Raw genomic sequence first — 19,862 nt, forward strand, 5'->3', positions numbered from 1 at the left:
ATGAAACGATTTATATGGTTCAGCCAGAAAACTTTGAATCCAAAGATTCAAAGTCTATGGTCTGCAAATTAAAGAAATCCATCTATGGTCTCAAACAAGCTTCTCGTCGATGATATCACAAATTTCATCAAGTGATTACCTCATATGGTTTTGAGGTAAATGTGGTTGATGAATGTGTATACCACAAATTTAGTGGGAGCAAGTTTATCTTCCTGGTACTATATGTCAATGACATATTGCTGGCGAGTAACGATATAGGCTTGCTGCATGAAACCAAGAAATTTCTCACTAAGAATTTTGAGTTGAAAGATCTTGGGGACGCCTCTTTTGTGCTAGGCATACAAATACTACAAGATCGCTCTCAAGGCGTTCTTGGATTGTCACAAAAGGGCTATACCGAAAAGGTGCTAAGCAGATTCGGCATGAAAAGTTGTTCGCCGGGTGATACGCCTATGGCTCAAGGAGACAAGTTCAGTCTCAGTCAGTGCCCCAAAACAGACATTGAAATAAAGGAGATGCAAAAGGTTCCCTATGCCTTAGCTATAGGAAGTCTGATATATGCTCAAGTTTGTACCCGTCCCGATATAGCATTTATAGTGGGACTGTTGGGCAGATATTTGAGTAACCCAAGACTGGATCATTGGAAAGCAGCCAAACGGGTCATGCGGTATTTACAAAGAACAAAGAACTTCATGTTAATCTACAGGAAATCAGACAATTTGGAGATCATTGGGTATTCTGATTCTGATTTTGCGGGATGCCAAGACAACAAACGATCCACTTCGAGCTATGTTTTCATGTTAGCTGGAGGAACTATATCTTGGAAAAGTGCCAAACAGACGCTCATAGCCCCTTCAACTATGGCAGCAGAGTTCATAGCTTGCTTTGAGGCATCCAATCATGGGATATGGTTGTGTAACTTTGTCACGAGGCTACGAGTGGTTAATGGCATTGAAAGGCCATTAAAGTTATTGTGTGACAATAAATCTGCAGTTCTGTATTCCAACAACAACAGAAGTTCTCTGAAGTCGAAACATATTGATATCAAGTTTCTATCTGTTAAGGAAAAAGTTCAAAGTGGTCAGATTTGCATAGAGCATATAGGGACAAACTCCATGATAGTGGATCCGTTGACCAAGGGATTGCCACCTAAGGTGTTTCATGAGCACACTGCTTGTATGGGTATAGGCATGTTTTATGATACCTTGATTTAGTGGGAGTTTTCTTTTCTTTTTCTCTTGGATGTACTATGGATTAAGACATGTTTGCATGTCTACACTTATACATAATAAAGTTTATGACTATTTCCATCATCTACATCTCTGAATATGTTTGTGACTTTGATTGATCTCTCTAAAGAATAAAGTTGAACCAGTTGGAAATAGGCATGTTTTGAGATCACATTGCATGTAATTTCCATGCCACTCATCTATACTTGATCTATGTCATTGAATGCATTGATATGGTGAGCATGAAAGGTTTAGTCACGCATATATGTGGTGAATGCCATCATAGTCTCATATTAGTACAGGAGATGGACCAGATTGAAACTAAGGAGAAGTCTAAAGAAATTAGCATAAGAAGTGTACACATAAGGAATTCTTTCAATATGATTGTTTCAGTTCACATATGTAGCCCAAGTGGGAGATTGTTAGGTTTTAATCTCTGTTAAGTGGGGTTACATATCCAGTGAAACAATTGCATTGATGGGCTATCTTGTAAGTGGGCTAAATCAAGTGATTCATTTAGGCAAAGCCCGTAGACTTCAACAAAAGGGTATGGGGCTTAATGAGTGGATACCACATTTTAGCCCATATAGGCTTAATGGGATCCTATTATGTCAAAATATAAAGGCTCCTAGGTTATGGTTCCCAATATGTTAAATCATCTAGCCGCCCTCTTGCTCTACCCCATTAGAGTCAAGAGCTGAGAAAACCTAAGGAAGATTTAACTAAGGAAAACCACAATCGACCTACCATTGATTCATCACTCATTCCGCAAAGGTTTCTACTACTGCGATGGATACAGGTATGCACATTTAAACCTCCTTGATAACTGCAACATGATATTTTTGGGGTGCAACATGTCTTCTTGTTCTTCGTATATGAATGATATTGGTATGATTCTACAAGACTAAAGATTGATTTGCTCCTCTTTATTTATTCTTACAAGAGGTGCCTGAGGAGGAGAAGGTTCTTTTGGAGATTATCTTGCCAATGGAAACAGTTGAGGAGATGGCACAGCCTCCACCGATCATTAATATTGCAGAATCCCCCCTCTGGTTACTATGCAACCGTATTGTTCCGTGGCGGTGGAGCTCTATGAATGTTCATGGAGGTGCAGTGGTTCGATTGGGGCCATTGTTTCTTAGGTAAGGTATGTCAGAGGCCTGAGAGGGAAGCTCTCCTCTCTCATCTTTGCCAACCGCTTCTTTCTGTACTCTTCAAGGAATCGGTTCAAGATTAGGATCGTCTTCAAACTCCTCTTCACTCTCGCGCTAAAGGTCATCGGCGGCAGAAATCGAGGGCCCTTGCAATAGCCAAAATCGCCATTAGCGACGAAAAGCTCCTCTTCAATCTCACGCTAAAGGTCCTTGGTGACGGAAAGAGGGAGACGGAGAGAAAGAGGGAACCGAACAAAGCTCCTTGGTCAGTTCCAGACTACCAGGAGAGAGAAAGAGAGAGAGAGCCCGGTTCACGGGCTTTTACTTGGTTTTGATTTTCTCCGATTTTCTGTAACCTCCCAATCTCGATGCAGTGGCGGAGCAGCAGCACTCCCTTCTCCCCTCCGACCTCTGCAATTCCAGCAGTTTCGACAATTTCGACTTCTTGTTTCTTCCGAACTCCTTTTCCCCTCTGGTGAGAGGAGATCAAGGACTACTATTGTTCGATCTACATTCTAGTAGTTCCGAATTACAGTTCCGTATGTATCAATATATGGAATATATTTTTACACTTCTAAACATATATACATACATATATATATATATATATATATATATAATTTATATATTAAAATTAATAAATATTACAGCTTAATTGAATCCAAATTATAATTGGACCAAATCTGAATCTGATCCAATCTAATTGCACAAATACATCATATGAATCCGGAGTAATCATATCGGATGTTAGATCAGGCCTTAGATTTTCGAGCATCAGACATACTGAGCCCATACTTAGCTTGAAAACAAGTCCCGCAATCCCATTAGTTTAAGACAAAAAATAATTAATTTATTACTTTATAGTATGGGTAAGCTTGGATGCCTAACCCTATCGGACCCACACCTCTATGCCCGACCCTGCCCTAGGGTTTCTCATGGTTCGATTAACTAAATTGCTGTCCTTTTTTTGTAACCGAACCGATACTACCAATTAATGAAAAACCGACAACTGAAACCGAACTGAAAATAATCGGTTAACTGGTCAACCGGATCGGTTTGTCAATTTTTCAATTTTTTTTTTTATTTTTACAATATATATATTATATAAATATATAATAAAAATTATAAATGAATATAAAATAGTATATTTTAAATAATAAATAATATATCATATATTATAAATATGTATGTATATATATATAATGCATATTGACTAATTTATAATATATAAAAAATATTATATATAATATATAATATACATAAATATATATAAAATATATAGAAATATATGTCAGTTAACCACCAGTTTTCTATAGTGGTTAATAGAAACCAAACCGGTACCTTCGATTTTTTTAAACACCGACTCGAAACCGAATTGACAGGATCGATTAACCAAATTTTCAGTTTGATATCATTCGATTTGATTTTTTGATTTTATTGCTCACCCCTATCCTGCCCCGGCCCACACCTAATACTGCATCCTAATTTATTTCAAGTAAAAAAAATAACAATTTAGTTAAAATGACATTCACACGTGCTATAGAGAGGGGGTGTCGACTGCGGAGTACAGAGAGAAGGTGTCGGCCACCGACTATAGAGAGAGTGGAGGTGAGAGATGAATAGATAGTTGTTTTTCTTTTTTTTGAGAATGATTAAAGAGATATTTGAGGTTTATAAGTTGAGACTTGAGTTATTATATTAGATGTTTTAAGGTTATATTAGACTTCATAGCATTCTCCTTAGGCATAATAGTTAAAAATTCAGGAGAGTATTAGAAGACATGATCTCGAATTACATTCAGTAGGTATCTCGAAGACATACCTACTGCAATATTGGAAGTATTAGAAGAGACTCATGTGATGCACAAACTGGTGTTAAAAAGAAGTCTATATTACATTCAGTTTTTTAAATGGGGTTCGACCATAATGACAGAAAGACATGATCTCGAGAAAACTTGTAACCAATCAGTGGCAATCTTTGGGTTTTCGTCAGAATTCATATCTTGGCAGCATCATAGATTTTTCTTTTAACTGATTTTGTGGCATGTGAACTTAAATTATCCCATATTTAATTTTTATTTTCAAAAATTCATAAAAATACACAAAATTCTAACAGTATTGAGAAGAAATATTAGGGATCTGACGTAGACAACTGCATTTTAGAATAAAGTCTAGATCGATGCCAAGAACCACCCGGACCAATGTGGATTAATTGTCTAATATGGACATGAAGGGTAGTTGAAGAATAGAGAAGGGAGAAGAGAATTCTATTTAATATTTCCATCATATCTCAATAAAAAAGAAGCTTCAATTGTGTCGACCTCAGTAGCTTGAATTCATTTAATATTATCTTTCTACCAAAATTTAGTTTGGAACTACATGAATTAGTCTCCATTAGCATATACATTAATTGACTTGACTATACTTTTTCTAATCTTAAGGCTCAGCTTGGAAGCAGTACAAATACAAATATATAGCCTAAAAGTACGTAGCAAAAAACTTTATCATTTTTTTCTGATATTTTGCGCGATAAATATCTCTTCTTCAACCCTTGCTGTTAATAATGTGAAAACAAATCATGTATGTCAAAGCCAGGCGAAACTGCTGCAGAAAAACTAAGGTAACATGTGCTGAGGCTCCCAAAACAGCCAAAGTGAACTCTTTTCAACCACCCGCTTTTTTTTTGTTCTCGAAAGCCACTTAAGCCCTTTCAAGGAATAACAAATAAACCTGTTTTTACTTTTTATAGATACTTGAGGGGCGGAGAAAGGGGGCGGCAGAGTGTCATGGGGGTAGTTCTATAGTGGAAGAAACTCATGTGGCGTTCAGGCCAAGGTAGGGCAGGATAAGCCTTTATGTGCTTAGAGGCTAGGAATTGCCCGATGGGATGGGTCAACCAAAGTCAGTAGTACTGGATCATTACCTCAAATCCAATGGCCGGGGCACTCTGTGGCTCAAACCAGTCCATGGGAAGCGCTGCTTACGTGCTAAAGGGGGACGACCATAATGCAAGGCAACTATACGCCGGAGAGGTGACTGGGCACCAATGTAATGGGTGTCCTGTATGCCAATGATGACAAGCACATGTGTGCCATGATGATAGGCAACCGCTTGGGCCAGAATACACCCGTGCGTTAGGGGCAACTGGAAAGCTCAATCATCTTGGGCAAGGGGCTGGCAAGGTGAAGAGTCATGCTTGAGCCAGGCCCACATGCCAAGACTCCCTTGAGTGTCAGTAGCGCAGTGCCGGTCCAACACTGTCCCCATCAGCATGTGTGCGCCCATGAGGAACCCTGGTAGCCATGCTAGTCGTTAACCAGGGCTGCCCCGCAAGGGATGAAGGTCTAGGAGTGCCAATGTTAGGCACCCAAGGAGGTCGACCACCCTCCTCAGAGTACGTTAAGCTTTTGGTGGTCTGCCTGAAGATGACATAAATTCTCCAAAAAATCTTACAGGAAAAAATGACGGTGATGTCCTTAACGTAAGCCTACCAAGCATAGGCAAGGGCTAAGCTTGTATCAGACCGTAACAAGAGGGGAGCTATATTCCCCCCTATGCTTTGAAAATCCTCACAATCCCTATTGATGATTCATTTATACTTTAATCCTTCACCCTTGTTTTATAATCTTTTGACCCCCCCCCCTAATTTATGTTCGTTAGTAATTGACCTCCTAACATAAAATAATCCCAACTCCGCCTTTGGATACCTCTGGGGTGATTTCCATTTTCAGAACTTTATGAGATTGGAGTAATCTTTTCAAGAATTTCCTTCGAGTTGCTACCTTGTTTTTACTTTCTATCTAGTCTGAAGAAGATGGTTCTTGTGTCAACCTCCCAATCAGTCCCAAGTAGGAGTCGTTCTTTATTAATTTAATATGTTTCTCTACCAAACTTCAGTTTGGAGCCACTTGAATTAATTAGGGCAAACTACATGAAGCACATGGAACTACCCTCTACTTTTGGGTGGTGAGATTTATGGAGCCAAACTTTCATTTGCGATCAGCTTGAATAGATGCTGATCAGCTTTCAATCACAGAGTCCAATGGAATCAAGAACTCAATTACAGGAAGAACTAAAAGGAACCCGTGACTGGTATGAAAACGATGTCCATAATACTTGCAATTTCTTAAGTGAATTGATTGTGGATGAGTTGGATGATTTGTGGGTGAGATTGAAATAATGGGGAAAAAAAAACCATATTTATGACCAATCAAAATCCATTCATGAATTTTTATAAATAATATATCATTGGTTACCACGATTATGATACTACTTGATTGGTCAGAAATTACTCTGATATCATATACAACCTGAAATATAAATAATTATTAATTATTTAATAATTTAAAAATATAAAATAATTATATACTCTTATTTGTTTATATTGTTTGACTTTCATTTAACAAATCTCGTGCATCAGATGGATCTCTGCTATTTTTATAATATAAAATAGACAAGTGAAAGAATTACTAAGAGATAATTACTTGAAAAAAATATATATTCTGATTTAACTAAACAACTAAAATATATCCCCTGATTTTACCTTACAGATCATTCAACCATTCAGAGTGAGGGAGAAAATGTATAGGACAAAAATGTCCTTTAGGCAACGGATTGGAATAAGAAGGTTGAAATCCACGATTTTAAGGGATAAGGTTGATAAAATTAAAAAAAAAAAAAAAGAGAGAGAATAAATATTTTACAAGGAAAATTCTACAAATTCATTTAAAAACTTAAGTACCAAAAAAAGAAATAAAGTGGAAACAACAAAGTTTCAGAAAAGGAAATAAAGGATCATTTAAAAATCAATAGTTTAAATGATCAAACACAAAAAAATTAAAGGAGCTCAAATCAGTCTAAAATATCAAAATGCTAAAAAACTAACAAAAGAAACGATTGCAAATTTACGACCCAAAGACGACAGAATGTAAATGAAGAGAAAGAATTATTGTTGTACACCTGATCAAACCTAGTTATGGAAACTTTAAATTAGTTCAATCTTAAATGAAGAGAACTGTAAATGAATAAAAAAGGACTAATCACCATAAAGTTAATCAAATTCAATGATGAAAATGCCCATTACAATGAGGGGTACCACTAGTTTGGGAATTTTAGTACCTAGCGACCGCTCTGCTGTATGTTCTTCTAATCCGTGTGATGATTTTAGCCTCTTCTCCAAAGAATATAAGAAAACTACTCTCTTCTTTAACAATGGGAGGATCCACTGCTTTTTCTATGTCCAATAGCAATCTTCAAATGCTTCTCCACTAGCGGCAACTACGGGTGATTGGAGCCGAGTCAAGTTGAATAGTATGAGGCTCAAGCTCGGCTCGCCTAGGATTATAAGGCTTGAGCTCTGTTCAAGCTAAAACCTTGAGTTCGGCTCGTGGCCACCCCTAGCAGCAACCCCAATGTTTTTTCTTAGGTTGTATTTGGTTGCAATGCAAAGATTTGGGTGTAAACTTTGATTCATTTTTACCTTACAAACACAGACTTAGGATATTTTGTCTGGGGCTTTCCGCTTGAAAATGCAAAGCAACACCCAAACAAGTGAGTTTCTTATAATTTACCTAATGCTCAGTTTGGAAGGAGTACAAATACAATAATGTAGAGTGTAAAACCTTGTATTTTGTATTATTTTAATTAAGATCTGCGTTCTCCTAATTTGAAATAATATGCAACAGTCTGGATTCTGGAACCCACAACGGCGCTAAAAAGAACAGTGAAAGCAATAAGCAACTTGGAAGTCTGAACACTTGACTTTCGATAGAATGGCCTCGATTTTTTGCCTATAAATCAAACACCCAACACTGCTTCTACTTCACAGTCGATCTAATTATCTAGCAAGTGAACAGAGTGTGTTGTCTTAGGCATATTAGCTTGGTTAAGATGAGCATGTTTGGTTCATTTTACTCCCTTACCTCTGAGGAGGAAGCCATCATTCAACAAATCCAGCATGGACCGAAGAACCAAGACTTCGAGTTCAATCCTTTAATGGATGTCATCAACCAAATCTTCAAGCTAATCCCTTTCAGTTCCGGAATGGTGCGTTTCCTCTCCCTCGGTATGTCTCTGTGTGCGTGTGTATGTATGAGAGAGAGAGAGAGAGTGTGATTACGAATATAACAAAATGTAAGAATGTGATTTTGTCATTTTAGGGATTAGAGCAAAGTGGTCTTCAAGGATTGAATGACAAAAGAATCGTTACCTCAGTTGAGAGGCTTGAATTGCAGGACAGTATTCGTGGCACCATTCACTCGCTAAGTTGGGAGGTATCACCTATAGAGTACTTACTCTAGAAATCATTAGCATGTATATATATACCCTTTTTTCACTGCTCTAATTCCATAAACTGAATTCTTTCACAATTGGACAGATAACGTGTAAAGCTGCGTGTGGTATGAAACCCGATGAAGCTACGTTGGCCTTGTTTGATACTCTAAAGATGTACTCATGGGAAGCTAAAGTTGTACTGGTTATGAGTGCATTTGCCATGAACTATGGTGAGTTCTGGCTCACTGCACAACCCCTTTCGGATAACCCTTTGTTCACATCAGTTAGAATGCTCAAGCATTTTCCTTCCTTGCTCCAAACTAATTCTCGTTCCCTAAACTCTCGTTTCGAGCTTATCTCCAATCTGCTCCGTCGAGTGCATGCTATGGCCAATAACTTTATGGGGCTTAAACTCTACAAAACTCAGACAGATCGTTCGGTCAAACTGAGCCTTCAAATAGCTGTATACTACATCATCCGAAGCCTATATACCTGCATACGTTCGAATATGGTGTTAGTGAAAATGGGTGCAGAGTAAGTCTTGACTTATGTTTTGTTTCCTTAATTTCTTTTTGTTTTTTTTTTCCGAGAGAAGATATACAATAAGATGTTATATTTTTGAAAGTCTTAACATATGTTAATTTAAGATATATATGATCTATGAGTATACGGTCATAATTTATTTCACTTGAACAAAATGGTTTTGAAAACGTTTTTTTTTTTCTCTTTTAACTTCCTTCCCTGCAATGTTTTAGGTACACAATGTCAGCCACTGATGATATCCATGATGAACTCACAAGAATCTACAACTTGGCGTCTCCAGTTCATAAATTTCTATGTGAATCATACATTACAGAGAAAGGTTAGACACTAATCTAACAAGGATCTCTCTCTCCCTCTCTGGAACTCCATCCATTTGATGTCTTGTAATCTAATAAAAGTTTTTAAGTTTGGAGAAATGTAAAAAACATGCTTGGAAATGCAGTTTAACATAAAAAGTGCTTTGCAGATTTCGCAGGGTATGAGGAAACCTTGAAATTCCAAACCCAATATGAAGACAATTTAAAACTAATTAAAAAGCTTTTCTCAACAGAAGAGCTGATCCTTTATCAACGTTCTGTCATGGAAAAGGTTTGATCGACTCACCAGAACTGTTTCCTCCAAATTCAATTTTAGGCTTTTAGCTTTTTTTTTCATCTTCAAAATTATGGTTCTCACGCTCAATGACTTTGGTGGTGCAGGTCAGCTTGGACAAACTCAAGGGCAAGTCCATTGCCTTCTTCATCTCAGATCTTATGGTCAATGCTGAAGAATTTTCAGCTCTCGCCGAGGCTTATAACATAATTAATCGAAAAGAAAGCTTTGAAGTAGTTTGGCTACCAATCGTGGATCAGGCCATTAAAACTCCAGAACAAAGTGCTGTTCAAGTAGCTGTTCAGATGCCATGGTTTTGCCTTCCCAACCCTTCATGCATTCATAAGTGCTTTGTATGGCACATCAAGTCAAAATGGAACTTCCATAGGAAGCCCATACTGGTAGTCTTAAACAAACAAGGTGTGATTAGCCACACCAATGCACTTCCAATGGTGAAAATTTGGGGTGCTCAAGCGTACCCCTTTTACGAAAAGACTGAAGTAGAACTTTGGAAGCGAGAGAGCGGAGGGGTTGATTTCTTGGTGAAGGGATTTGCACCTGATCTACCAACATGGGTACAACTGCACTCTCAAACACGGACTGATTTTTGCCTCTTTTCTGTTCTTTATAAATTTTACGTCGCAAGTTTTTGAATGCAATCATTCAATAAAGTTGGTCTACACTCACAATTTATTAATTGCTTCGCAGATTAAGGACGAGAAGATTGTCTGTTTCTATGGAGGTCATGATCTTGATTGGATAAGACGATTTGGCAAAGCTATGAGTTTTTTTACCAAAGAGACCAAAGTTCAAATGGAAACCATTTACGTTGGAACAAATCGGCGCAAAGAACGATTGGAAAAGATACTGAATTGCATTAGAAATGAAAAGTTATCAAGGGTTTGGGATGAGAAGACAATCCGTTCATTTTGGCATCGTATTGAAAGCATCTCCTACTCCAAGATGGCACACTGTAACGCATACCTTGAAGATGCAATCGTGAAAGAATTGATGATCATATCAAGTTATGATGACAATGAGGATGGATGGGCTTTGATGTTGGGAGGGTCTTCGGATCTTAATGCTGTGAGATTCAGTGGAAAACAATTATCCCTATTAATTAAGGACTTTGAAAAATGGGTTTCCGGACTCATCCGAGGGCATGAGGATTTCTTGACTGCGTTAAATAAATATGTACGACGCAGCCATACCTGCAGGTCACACTGTATTCGTCTGATTGTTCCAATAGGCGCAGTTAATAACATTCCAGAGACGGTAAAGTGTTCAGAGTGCGGCCGTTCCATGGAGAAGTACTTGCTCTACAAATGTTGCACTGAGTGAAAGATACGAGTGTTAATTTACCTGGGATTGGGATCAAAATACCAGTCAATTGTCCAATAAAAATGTTGTTAGTGTGCTTTTCCTTAGATGCTTTGGAATATCCAATAAAATGTTGTGTGTTAGATATGCAGGCTCTTCCCTATCCATATGTGGGATGGTGGGGTAGTCTTAATTTCCTTTGAATAAATTAAATCCAGCATGTATTGGGATTGATAATAAATTAATGAAATTTCTTTGTTTTGAATTGAACCAAGTACGTAGATAGTATATTCAATTAAACTAATTTAAAGGATTAGATTGTCTATATCTACTACTAGCTACCATACTGATCCTCGATCCCATAATAATGGACATAATTCGTTCGTATGCAGAATTATAAGTCTTTAAGTCTATCTTGTTCAACTATTGCCTTATGAGAGCTAAAAAGTCCGCACCACTGTTCGATCGATTCCCTGTAGGAATGTTGAAATTGGATTTGACATTCATTTTTAAGATGTTCTTGATGTTTTCCTTTGACATCTGCATCTCTCAAGAGTCCTCCAGCACCAGAGAAAGATCCAGAAATAAATACAACAACCACAAAACCACCCGACACAACCAGCAAACCACCGAAACCCATCTCATAAAGTTAAAGAAAGAACAAAGAACAATTCTCAACAATGCAAGGAACTTGTATTTCTTGTATTTCTTGTATATGTCGACTAAGGAGATTAGGGTACAATATATACACAAAGGAATGACATAATAAGGGAAAGGAAGAAAAATGTTTCTTAGATGATTTTCTTACTATTTCAGCTATTTCTAAACTTAAGTGAGAACCTCCATTGGTAACTTGAACTTTTGTATAATTACCATCTACATCTCTTTCCTTTCTACTAGAAACTTGCATTATTGTAGAGTTACCAATTTTAGAACTTTCCTTTGTTATATTAGCCAGTCCATAGCTTTCTTTAATACACCCCCTCAAGCGAAACTGGGCTGGAAGCACATGAACTTGGAATATAGAAAGTCAAATCGAACTGGGGAAAGAGGTTTGGTAGACACATCAGCCAATTGATCATCAGTAGGGATATATCGGACCACCATATTTTTGCGAAAAATATAATCATGCAGAAAATGAAAATCCACTTCATTGTGCTTCGTACATGCATGAGAACCCATTTGCGCAACCGGATTTGTAGCACCAATGTTATCACAAAATAGAACAGGCGCAGAGGACTGATGAACACCCAAATCTTGTAGGAGAGATTGAAGCAATAACACTTCAGTTGTGGTATTAGATAAGGAACAAAACTCAGCTTCAGTGATGGAATAGGCAATGGTGGGTTGTTTCTTAGTGCTCCAAGAGATCAAATGAGAACCAAGAAAAACACCATAGCCGCCGGTAGAATGGTGGTCATCAAGGCAGCCGGCCCAATCAGCATCTGAAAATGCGACTAATGATCCAAGAGAATTAGCAATAAATAAGTGCCCAAAGTCAGTTGTACCTTTGAGATAACTCAAAGTACACTTCATAACCGTCCAATGATCACCAATGGAAGTTTGAAGAAACTATCACGCCTTATTCACAACAATTGCCACATCTAGCCATGTAAGGGTGACATATTGCAAGGCACCAACAATACTACAATATTAAGTAGGGTCAGACAGAGGCTCACCCTAAAATTTTGACAACCTGGACGTAGGTGCCATAGGTGTGGTCAAAGGTTTGGAAGCTACAAGATTGGTCTTCTATAGAAGATCAAGATTATAGCATCGTTGAGAGAGAAACAATCCATTCTTGTCTCGATGGGCCTCTTTGCCAAGAAAATAGTGAAGAAATCCAAGATCCTTAAGAGAGAAACTACGAGACAAGTCCATAATAACTTGAGAAACATGAGAAACAGAAATCCCAGTAACAATAATATAATCAACGTATACTAAAATATAGAGAGAAGTATTAGCTTTGTGATAGATGAAAAGAGAATGATCACACTAAGAGCTTCTGAAACCGAGATCATGTAACTGGCTACAGAGCCGAGAGAACCAAGAACGATGGGCCTAACGAAGATCACAAAGGGCTTTATTTAACTTTCAAACATAATCCGTGTAGAGAAAATGATTGACCAGCTTGTGGTCCCCACTTGTTCATATGTTCTTCCTTTGTTTATAGTGCTATTAGAATATTTTTTTTCTATTGTTTCTAGTGATAGGGGCACCCCTATCATTGTACCACTTATTATTGTAGACCTAATTTTTAATATCACTTGGGGCGGTAGACTAAGTAGGCTGAACCCCTTTTTCTTTTCTATTCTCTCTTCCTCCTCTTCTCTTCTCTTCTCTTCATCTCTGGTTTCCTTTCATTTTCTAAATAGGTCTGAACCTCCATGGTTTGAGACAACTTGGTATCAAAGTAGACCTAAACTTGCCTTGGGCTCTCATGTAGGTGCTATCCAGCTGACTACATGAGAGTAGTTCTAGGGATGGAAGTTTCAGATTGATTCGCTTGGTTCTTGGAGGTTATTGGAAATTGAAGAAGGTGCCCAACGTTCAAATTACTTGGAGAGTTATCCGGTGACCAGGAAGAATCGGAGAAAATAAGCTGATTTCTGATTTAGAGCTTAAATCAGAGATTGAGAGTGGCGCCCAATAATTTTTGGGTTGTTTTTCTTTTTCTTTTTTTTTTGACTGTTTGAAATTTCTCTGGAATCAGTACAGTTGTTCGGTTGTTCTCATGGACTATTTTAAGGATTCTTTATGGAATGTTCTTCCGGGTTGTATTATTTTTTACAGTGTTGGTCTCCTCTACTTCCCACCTTGTGTTCATAAAAAGGCCTCTGAAGTTTTTTATTTACTTTGGGTGTTGTTTGGACAGTACTTGGAATTTTTGTTTGAAAAAGGAGTTTGGACAGTCTTGTACTCTCCATTCAGTGATTATTCTTTGTCCATTTCAGCATGCAAATGATCGGGAATGAGAACAAACCAAATGTAGGACTTGTAGGAGCAGGAAACTTTATTGACAACAGTTCATTTCAGATTACTACAGTCAAGTTTGATCGAACAAACTATTTGGAATGGGCCCAATCATCCATGATGGCCATTGGAGGGAGGGGAAAGTTGGGGTATGTGATGGGAGACACAAAGAAACCAGCATAGGAGGACCCTTCCCTCGCTAAATGGGTTCAAAAAATTATTTGGTTATAACTTGGTTATGCAACTCCATGCAGCCTTATATCATTGGAAACTTTCTTTGGGCAAACACAGGTTAGGAGATTTGGAACAATATGAAAGAAACCTATTCTCAGCCCCTTAATGTTGCTAGAGCCTATTAACTAAAAATTGAGGTTAATAATCTTAAACAGGGGGAGAAACCTATGTCAGTCTATTTCTCCACCTTGAAATCATTGTAGTATGAGATTGATCATCTTGAGACTATTGAGTGGGAGAGTCAAAATAAAGTGTTTGAATTCCTGACTATGATAAACTTTGACTATGACATTATAAGACAACAGCTTCTCACTAGAAATATTTTCTCTTTATCTCAAGCCTACTCTCTGATACATGGTGAGGAAAGTAGAAGGAAAGTTATGTTACAAATTCCATCTATGAAATCAGCTTTAGCAAGTATAAAACCGAAGACTGAAGGTGATAAGGAGACGAATGTAAAAAGGATGGAAAGAGGGATGTGTTTTGTGACTACTGTAAACCAAAACATACTAAGGACACTTGTTTGAAGTTTTAGCCTCGGCTAATTCCAGAAAGACTAGGAACAAGAAGAGAAATGCTAATGCAGCTATAACTATAGGAGTTTCATCCACAATTGTAACCATAGGAGCTCCATCCACTCCCAACACTAGATCCCAATTCTCTTGATGCATTTGCTGTTGTTAGGGTTGTTTTATCTCAGTTGGAGAGTGAAGTTGGCTTCTCTGGACAGTCTCGTTCTACTCCAACTTTTGCTTTTGCTCAATCAGGTACAAGGGCCACTACCTATCATGCTCTACCCAGGTAACACTAGCCATTTTTTCATTATTGATTCAAGTGCATTTGATCATATGACCAGTTTATCTTCATTAATTCACACCTATTGCATGTCCTCTAGTAGAGATAAAGTGCCTATTGCTTATGGATCTCTTGTCCCTATTTTTCAAGTAAGGGAGAAATCAATGTCTCTGGTGCTATTTCCTTATCCTCAGTTCTGCATGTTCCTAAGCTAAGTACTTATATGCTTTCTATCAGTAGTACCACTAAACACCAAAACTGTTAAATGACCATTTTCCTAGGTCAATGTGTTTTCCAAGATCGGGCTACAAGGAACTAGTCGTGAGATGAATGGTATCTACTTCCTTAAACATCCACCTGGGAAGAGTAAAGAAGATGGGAAGTCTTTTGTGTCACGGTTTGTAAGTCAGATTATGCTTTGGCATTATCGATTGGGTCATCTATCTTTTGGGTCTACAATGAGTCTTTTTCCTAATTTGTTTGAGTCAATCCAAGTGTTCAGCTTGAAGTGTGAGAGTTATGTGTTGGAAAAGCATTGTAGATCAATTTATTCACAAACTAATAAAAAAAGTTATTTTCCTTTTGAAATTGTGCATATTGATATTTGGCGGTCATATCATATTCCTACTATGAGTGGGTACAAATACTTTCTATTGTTCGTTGATGACCACTCTCAGTTTTCATGGGTTTACCTCATACACTCTCGGGATGAGGTTCCCACTTTGACCTACAATTTTCATCAAATGATCCTGACTCATTTTGAGGTTAAAATAAAAATCTCATATCTAATAATGCCAAAAAATATTTTGCAAAACCCTTATCTTCTTATCTCCTTGAACATGGAGTAATTCATCAGAGCATTTGTTCTCATACACCTCAACTTAATGGTGTAGCTGAGAGAGAAAATAGGAACATCTTTGAAGTTGCAAGAAGCATCATGCTGAATACTAATGTTCCTAGCCATTTTTTGGGGGATTCCATTATTATTATTGTTTATCTCATTAATAGCATTCCTTCTCGAATCTTGGACAAGAAAGTTCCTTTTAATTAGTTGTATCCTGATAAGAAGTAGTTTTTTATTCTTCCCAAAACCTTTGGTTGTACTTGTTTTGTCCAAATCCTTGGGCATGCCTGTTCAAAATTTGATCCTAAGGCTACTAAATGTATTTTCCTAGTGTATGCACAAAATCAAAAGGGGTATTATTGTTATGACACCATATTTGTATCTATGGATGTCACTTTCATTGAAAATGTCCCCTATTACCCTATGGTTTTACCTCATGGGGAGAGTGGTGAGTAGAGTGTGTTTGCTCAAGATGTTCCTTTGCCTATTCCTACAAGTGGATGGGAGTGTATTGAGGGGAGTTGTCAAAAGTGTAAAGAATTGAGGGTGTTCCATAGAAGATGGTGGCGGCCAATTGGTTCTAATAAAGATCCATCCAGGCCAGTTCCTATCTCTTCTATGACACCTGATTCAAGTATTGCCTCCTCCTTACCCACTCCTACTACTGATGACATACCCTCTTCTACTACTGTGCCTCAGCCATCCTCAAATGGCCTTGACCTCTCGATTGCGGTACATAAAGTGAAGCGTCAGTGTACCTCATCCTTTGCCCATTGTATCTCTCATTTCCTTTCTTATGGTCACATTTCATCATCATATAAGTCATTTTTAGCTTCCATTGTTGCCATTTCCATTCCTACAACAATTCAAGAGGCCCTTGTTGTCCCTAAGTGGAAGGGAGCAATGAAGGTTGAGATGGATGCCCTTGTAAAGAATGATACTTGGGAACCGGTTGATCAACCAAGAGAGAAGAAGCATGTTGGGTGTAGGTGGATATTCATAGTGAAGTATAATGCTAATGGTATAATTGAAAGATATAAAGCTAGACTGGTGGCTAAAGGATACATTATAACTTATGGCATTGATTACTTGGAGACCATTGCACCAATTGCAAAAATGAATACCATCAGGGTTTTACTGTCTCTTGCTGCTAACTTCTCTTGGCCTATATTTCAGGTGGATGTTAAGAATGAATTTCTAAATGGTGACTTGTAGGAGGAGGTGTATATGGAGTTACCTCCTAATTTTTATGATGCAAAGACATGTAAGAAAGCTTATAAGTTGAAGAAAGCTTTGTATGGTCTAAAACAATCTCTAAGGGCATTGTTTGATAGAATCTGACTTGCTTTGGAAAGATTTGGCTATGTTCAATCCAAATCTGACCACACTCTGTTCATTAAGAAGAAAGAATCTACTTTGACTCTCCTAGTTGTGTATGTTGGATGCCATTGTTGTGACAAAAAGTAATTTTGATGAGATTAACTCTCTTAAGCAACTACTTAATCAAGAATTTGAAGTGAAGGACCTGAGTGAGTTGAGGTATTTCCTTGGGATTGAAGTGGCAATGTCCAAACATAGAATCTTTGTTTCCCAATGGAAGTATGTTCTTAATCTCTTAGAAAAGACAAGAAAGTTAGGAGCTAAGCATACTGATACTCCCATTGAGCAAAATCATAAGATTAATGAAAAAGATGGTGAGCCTTTAGAAGATAAAGGTATGTATCAATGACTTGTAGGAAGACTTCTCTACATATGTCTGACTTGCCCTGACATTTCTTATGATTTCAATGTTATTAGTCAGTACATGCACTCTCCCAAGACTCACAACTCCTTGCTGTTGAGAGAATTTTAACCTACTTCAAGAGGTGTACATGTTGAGCTATACTTTTTAAAAATAATGGCCATATGAAGATTGAAGTATACACTGATGTAGATTGGGTAGGTTTTATTGATGATAGGAGATCTACCTCAAGGTATTGTGCCTTTGTTGGGGAATTTTAGTTTCATGGAGGAGCAAGAAACAAAATATTATTGCTCGGTCTAGTGTTGAAGCTGAATACAGGCCTATGGCTAATGGTGTTACAAAAATATTATGACAGAAGTCTCTCCTTACAAAATTGGAAATTGAGTTTGAAAGACCCTTGATGTTGTATTGTGATAACCAGGCGGTCATTAACATTGCTCACAACTCAAGAAGTGTGACTTCCTCATGTTGCCACTAATACGTAGCCTATCGATGTCTTCACCAAGGCAGTCAACAAAATCAAGCTTGAGTCAGATTTAAGAAAGTTGGGAATGATCAATATATTTTCCCAACTTGAGGGGGAGTGTAGAGAAAATGGTTGACCAGCTTGTGGTCCCCACTTGTTCATATGTTTTTCCTTTGTTTATAGTACTCTTAGAGTATTGTTAGAATTCTTTTTTTGTTGTTTCTAGTGACAGGGGCATTCCTGTCATTGTACCACTTATTGTTGTAGACCTAATTTTAAATATCACTTGTGGCAGCAGACTAAGCAGACCAAACCCCTCTTTCTCTTCTATTTTCTCTTCCTCCTCTTCTCTTCTCTTCTCTTCTCTTCTCTTCTTTTAATCTCTGGTATCCTTTTGTTCTCTAAACAAGTCTTAACCTCATTGGTTTCAGACAACTGGACGAGTCTAATCCTCAAAACCATGAGATTGTCTCATATATATATTTTTCATGAATAAAACCATTCAAAAAAGAACTGTGAACATCCAACTGTTTGATGTCTCATCCGTGTGACATGGCTAGATATAAGACTACACGGATAGTGGTTGGCTTAACCACAAGACTAAAAGTATCAATAAAGTCAACACCATGAACCTAAGAGAAACCTTAAGGAACTAATCTAGATTTATACCTTTCTACAGAGATATTAGGTTTTCTCTTGATTTTATAAGCCCACTTAGAGCCAACAACATTCAAAGTGGGATCATAGGAAACAAGTTGCCATGTGTCATTTTGGAGACTTGGACGCCTAAGCATAGGAAGATAGTTCTACATCATACACCCCACTATCTGCTAGAAGTCCTTCAAGTAGAGGATACCTTGTAGCAGTCTGAGCAGGGTGGGCAGATATGGAACGAGTGATCATCGAGTGAGTTTGTGCGGTTGGAGGAGGAAGAACAAGTGTGGTGTGAAGAATATCTTGAAGGAATTGTGTTCTCTGATGTGATGGTTCTATCTGGGTGCCATTATGAGACGATGAGCCATTAGTAGAACAATAAATGAAAGAGGAACCTGGAGCCATACTTTGCTGACTGGAAGTAGTATCATGAGGAGAAATAGAACTCTCCTACATGCCATCAACTGAGGGGACAGGAAGTAGAGTGACTAGCACTGAATCTAGAGGTCCAGAGGAAAGACTATCTTGAGTGATCCCAAGAAACTGTTTCTCATCAAAAACCACATGTCTAAAAATAATTTCTTGTGAAGTTACTGGATTATAGCACTTGTACCCTTTATGAGATGAATTGTATCTAATAAAAATGCAACGAAGAGACCTATACTCTCTCTCTCTCTCTCTCTCTGAGACTTCATCCATTGACATGTAATCGAACTAAATGTTTTTTAATTTGGAAAAGTGTAAAGACCATGCTTGGAAATGCAATTTAACAAAAAGTGTTTTTGTAGGTTTCGCCGAGTATGTGGAAACCTTGAACAACTTCTGAATCGAATATGAAAACAACATGGAACTAATTTTAAAGCTTTTCTCCTAAACAGAAAAGCGGATCCTTGGTCATAACAAGGAATAAAAGGTTTGATTGACTCATAAGAATTGTTTCCTCCTAATTCAAAATTTTAAGTTTTTAGCTGTTTTTTCATCTACAAAAATTATGGTTCTCACGCTCAATAGCTTTGGTGGTGTAGGTCAGCTTGGACAGACTC

At 37.7% G+C, this 19,862-nt stretch overlaps 1 protein-coding gene across 1 annotated transcript; it reads left to right on the forward strand.

Moving 5' to 3' along the window:
• The first annotated feature begins 8,271 nt into the window (after window positions 1-8,271).
• On the forward strand, window positions 8,272-11,130 carry LOC148843594 (protein SIEVE ELEMENT OCCLUSION B-like). The gene is made up of 7 exons (XM_088957436.1): window positions 8,272-8,427; window positions 8,541-8,654; window positions 8,759-9,189; window positions 9,411-9,517; window positions 9,665-9,786; window positions 9,897-10,364; window positions 10,498-11,130. The coding sequence occupies exons 1-7, from the start codon at window positions 8,272-8,274 to the stop codon at window positions 11,128-11,130; spliced, it is 2,031 nt and encodes a 676-aa protein (XP_088813562.1).
• The last annotated feature ends 8,732 nt before the right edge of the window (window positions 11,131-19,862 follow it).

This window comes from Nelumbo lutea, chromosome 8 (assembly GCF_056320005.1).
Source record: "Nelumbo lutea isolate HS-2025 chromosome 8, American lotus-T2T, whole genome shotgun sequence".
In the NCBI taxonomy this organism is placed as follows: Eukaryota; Viridiplantae; Streptophyta; class Magnoliopsida; order Proteales; family Nelumbonaceae; genus Nelumbo; species Nelumbo lutea.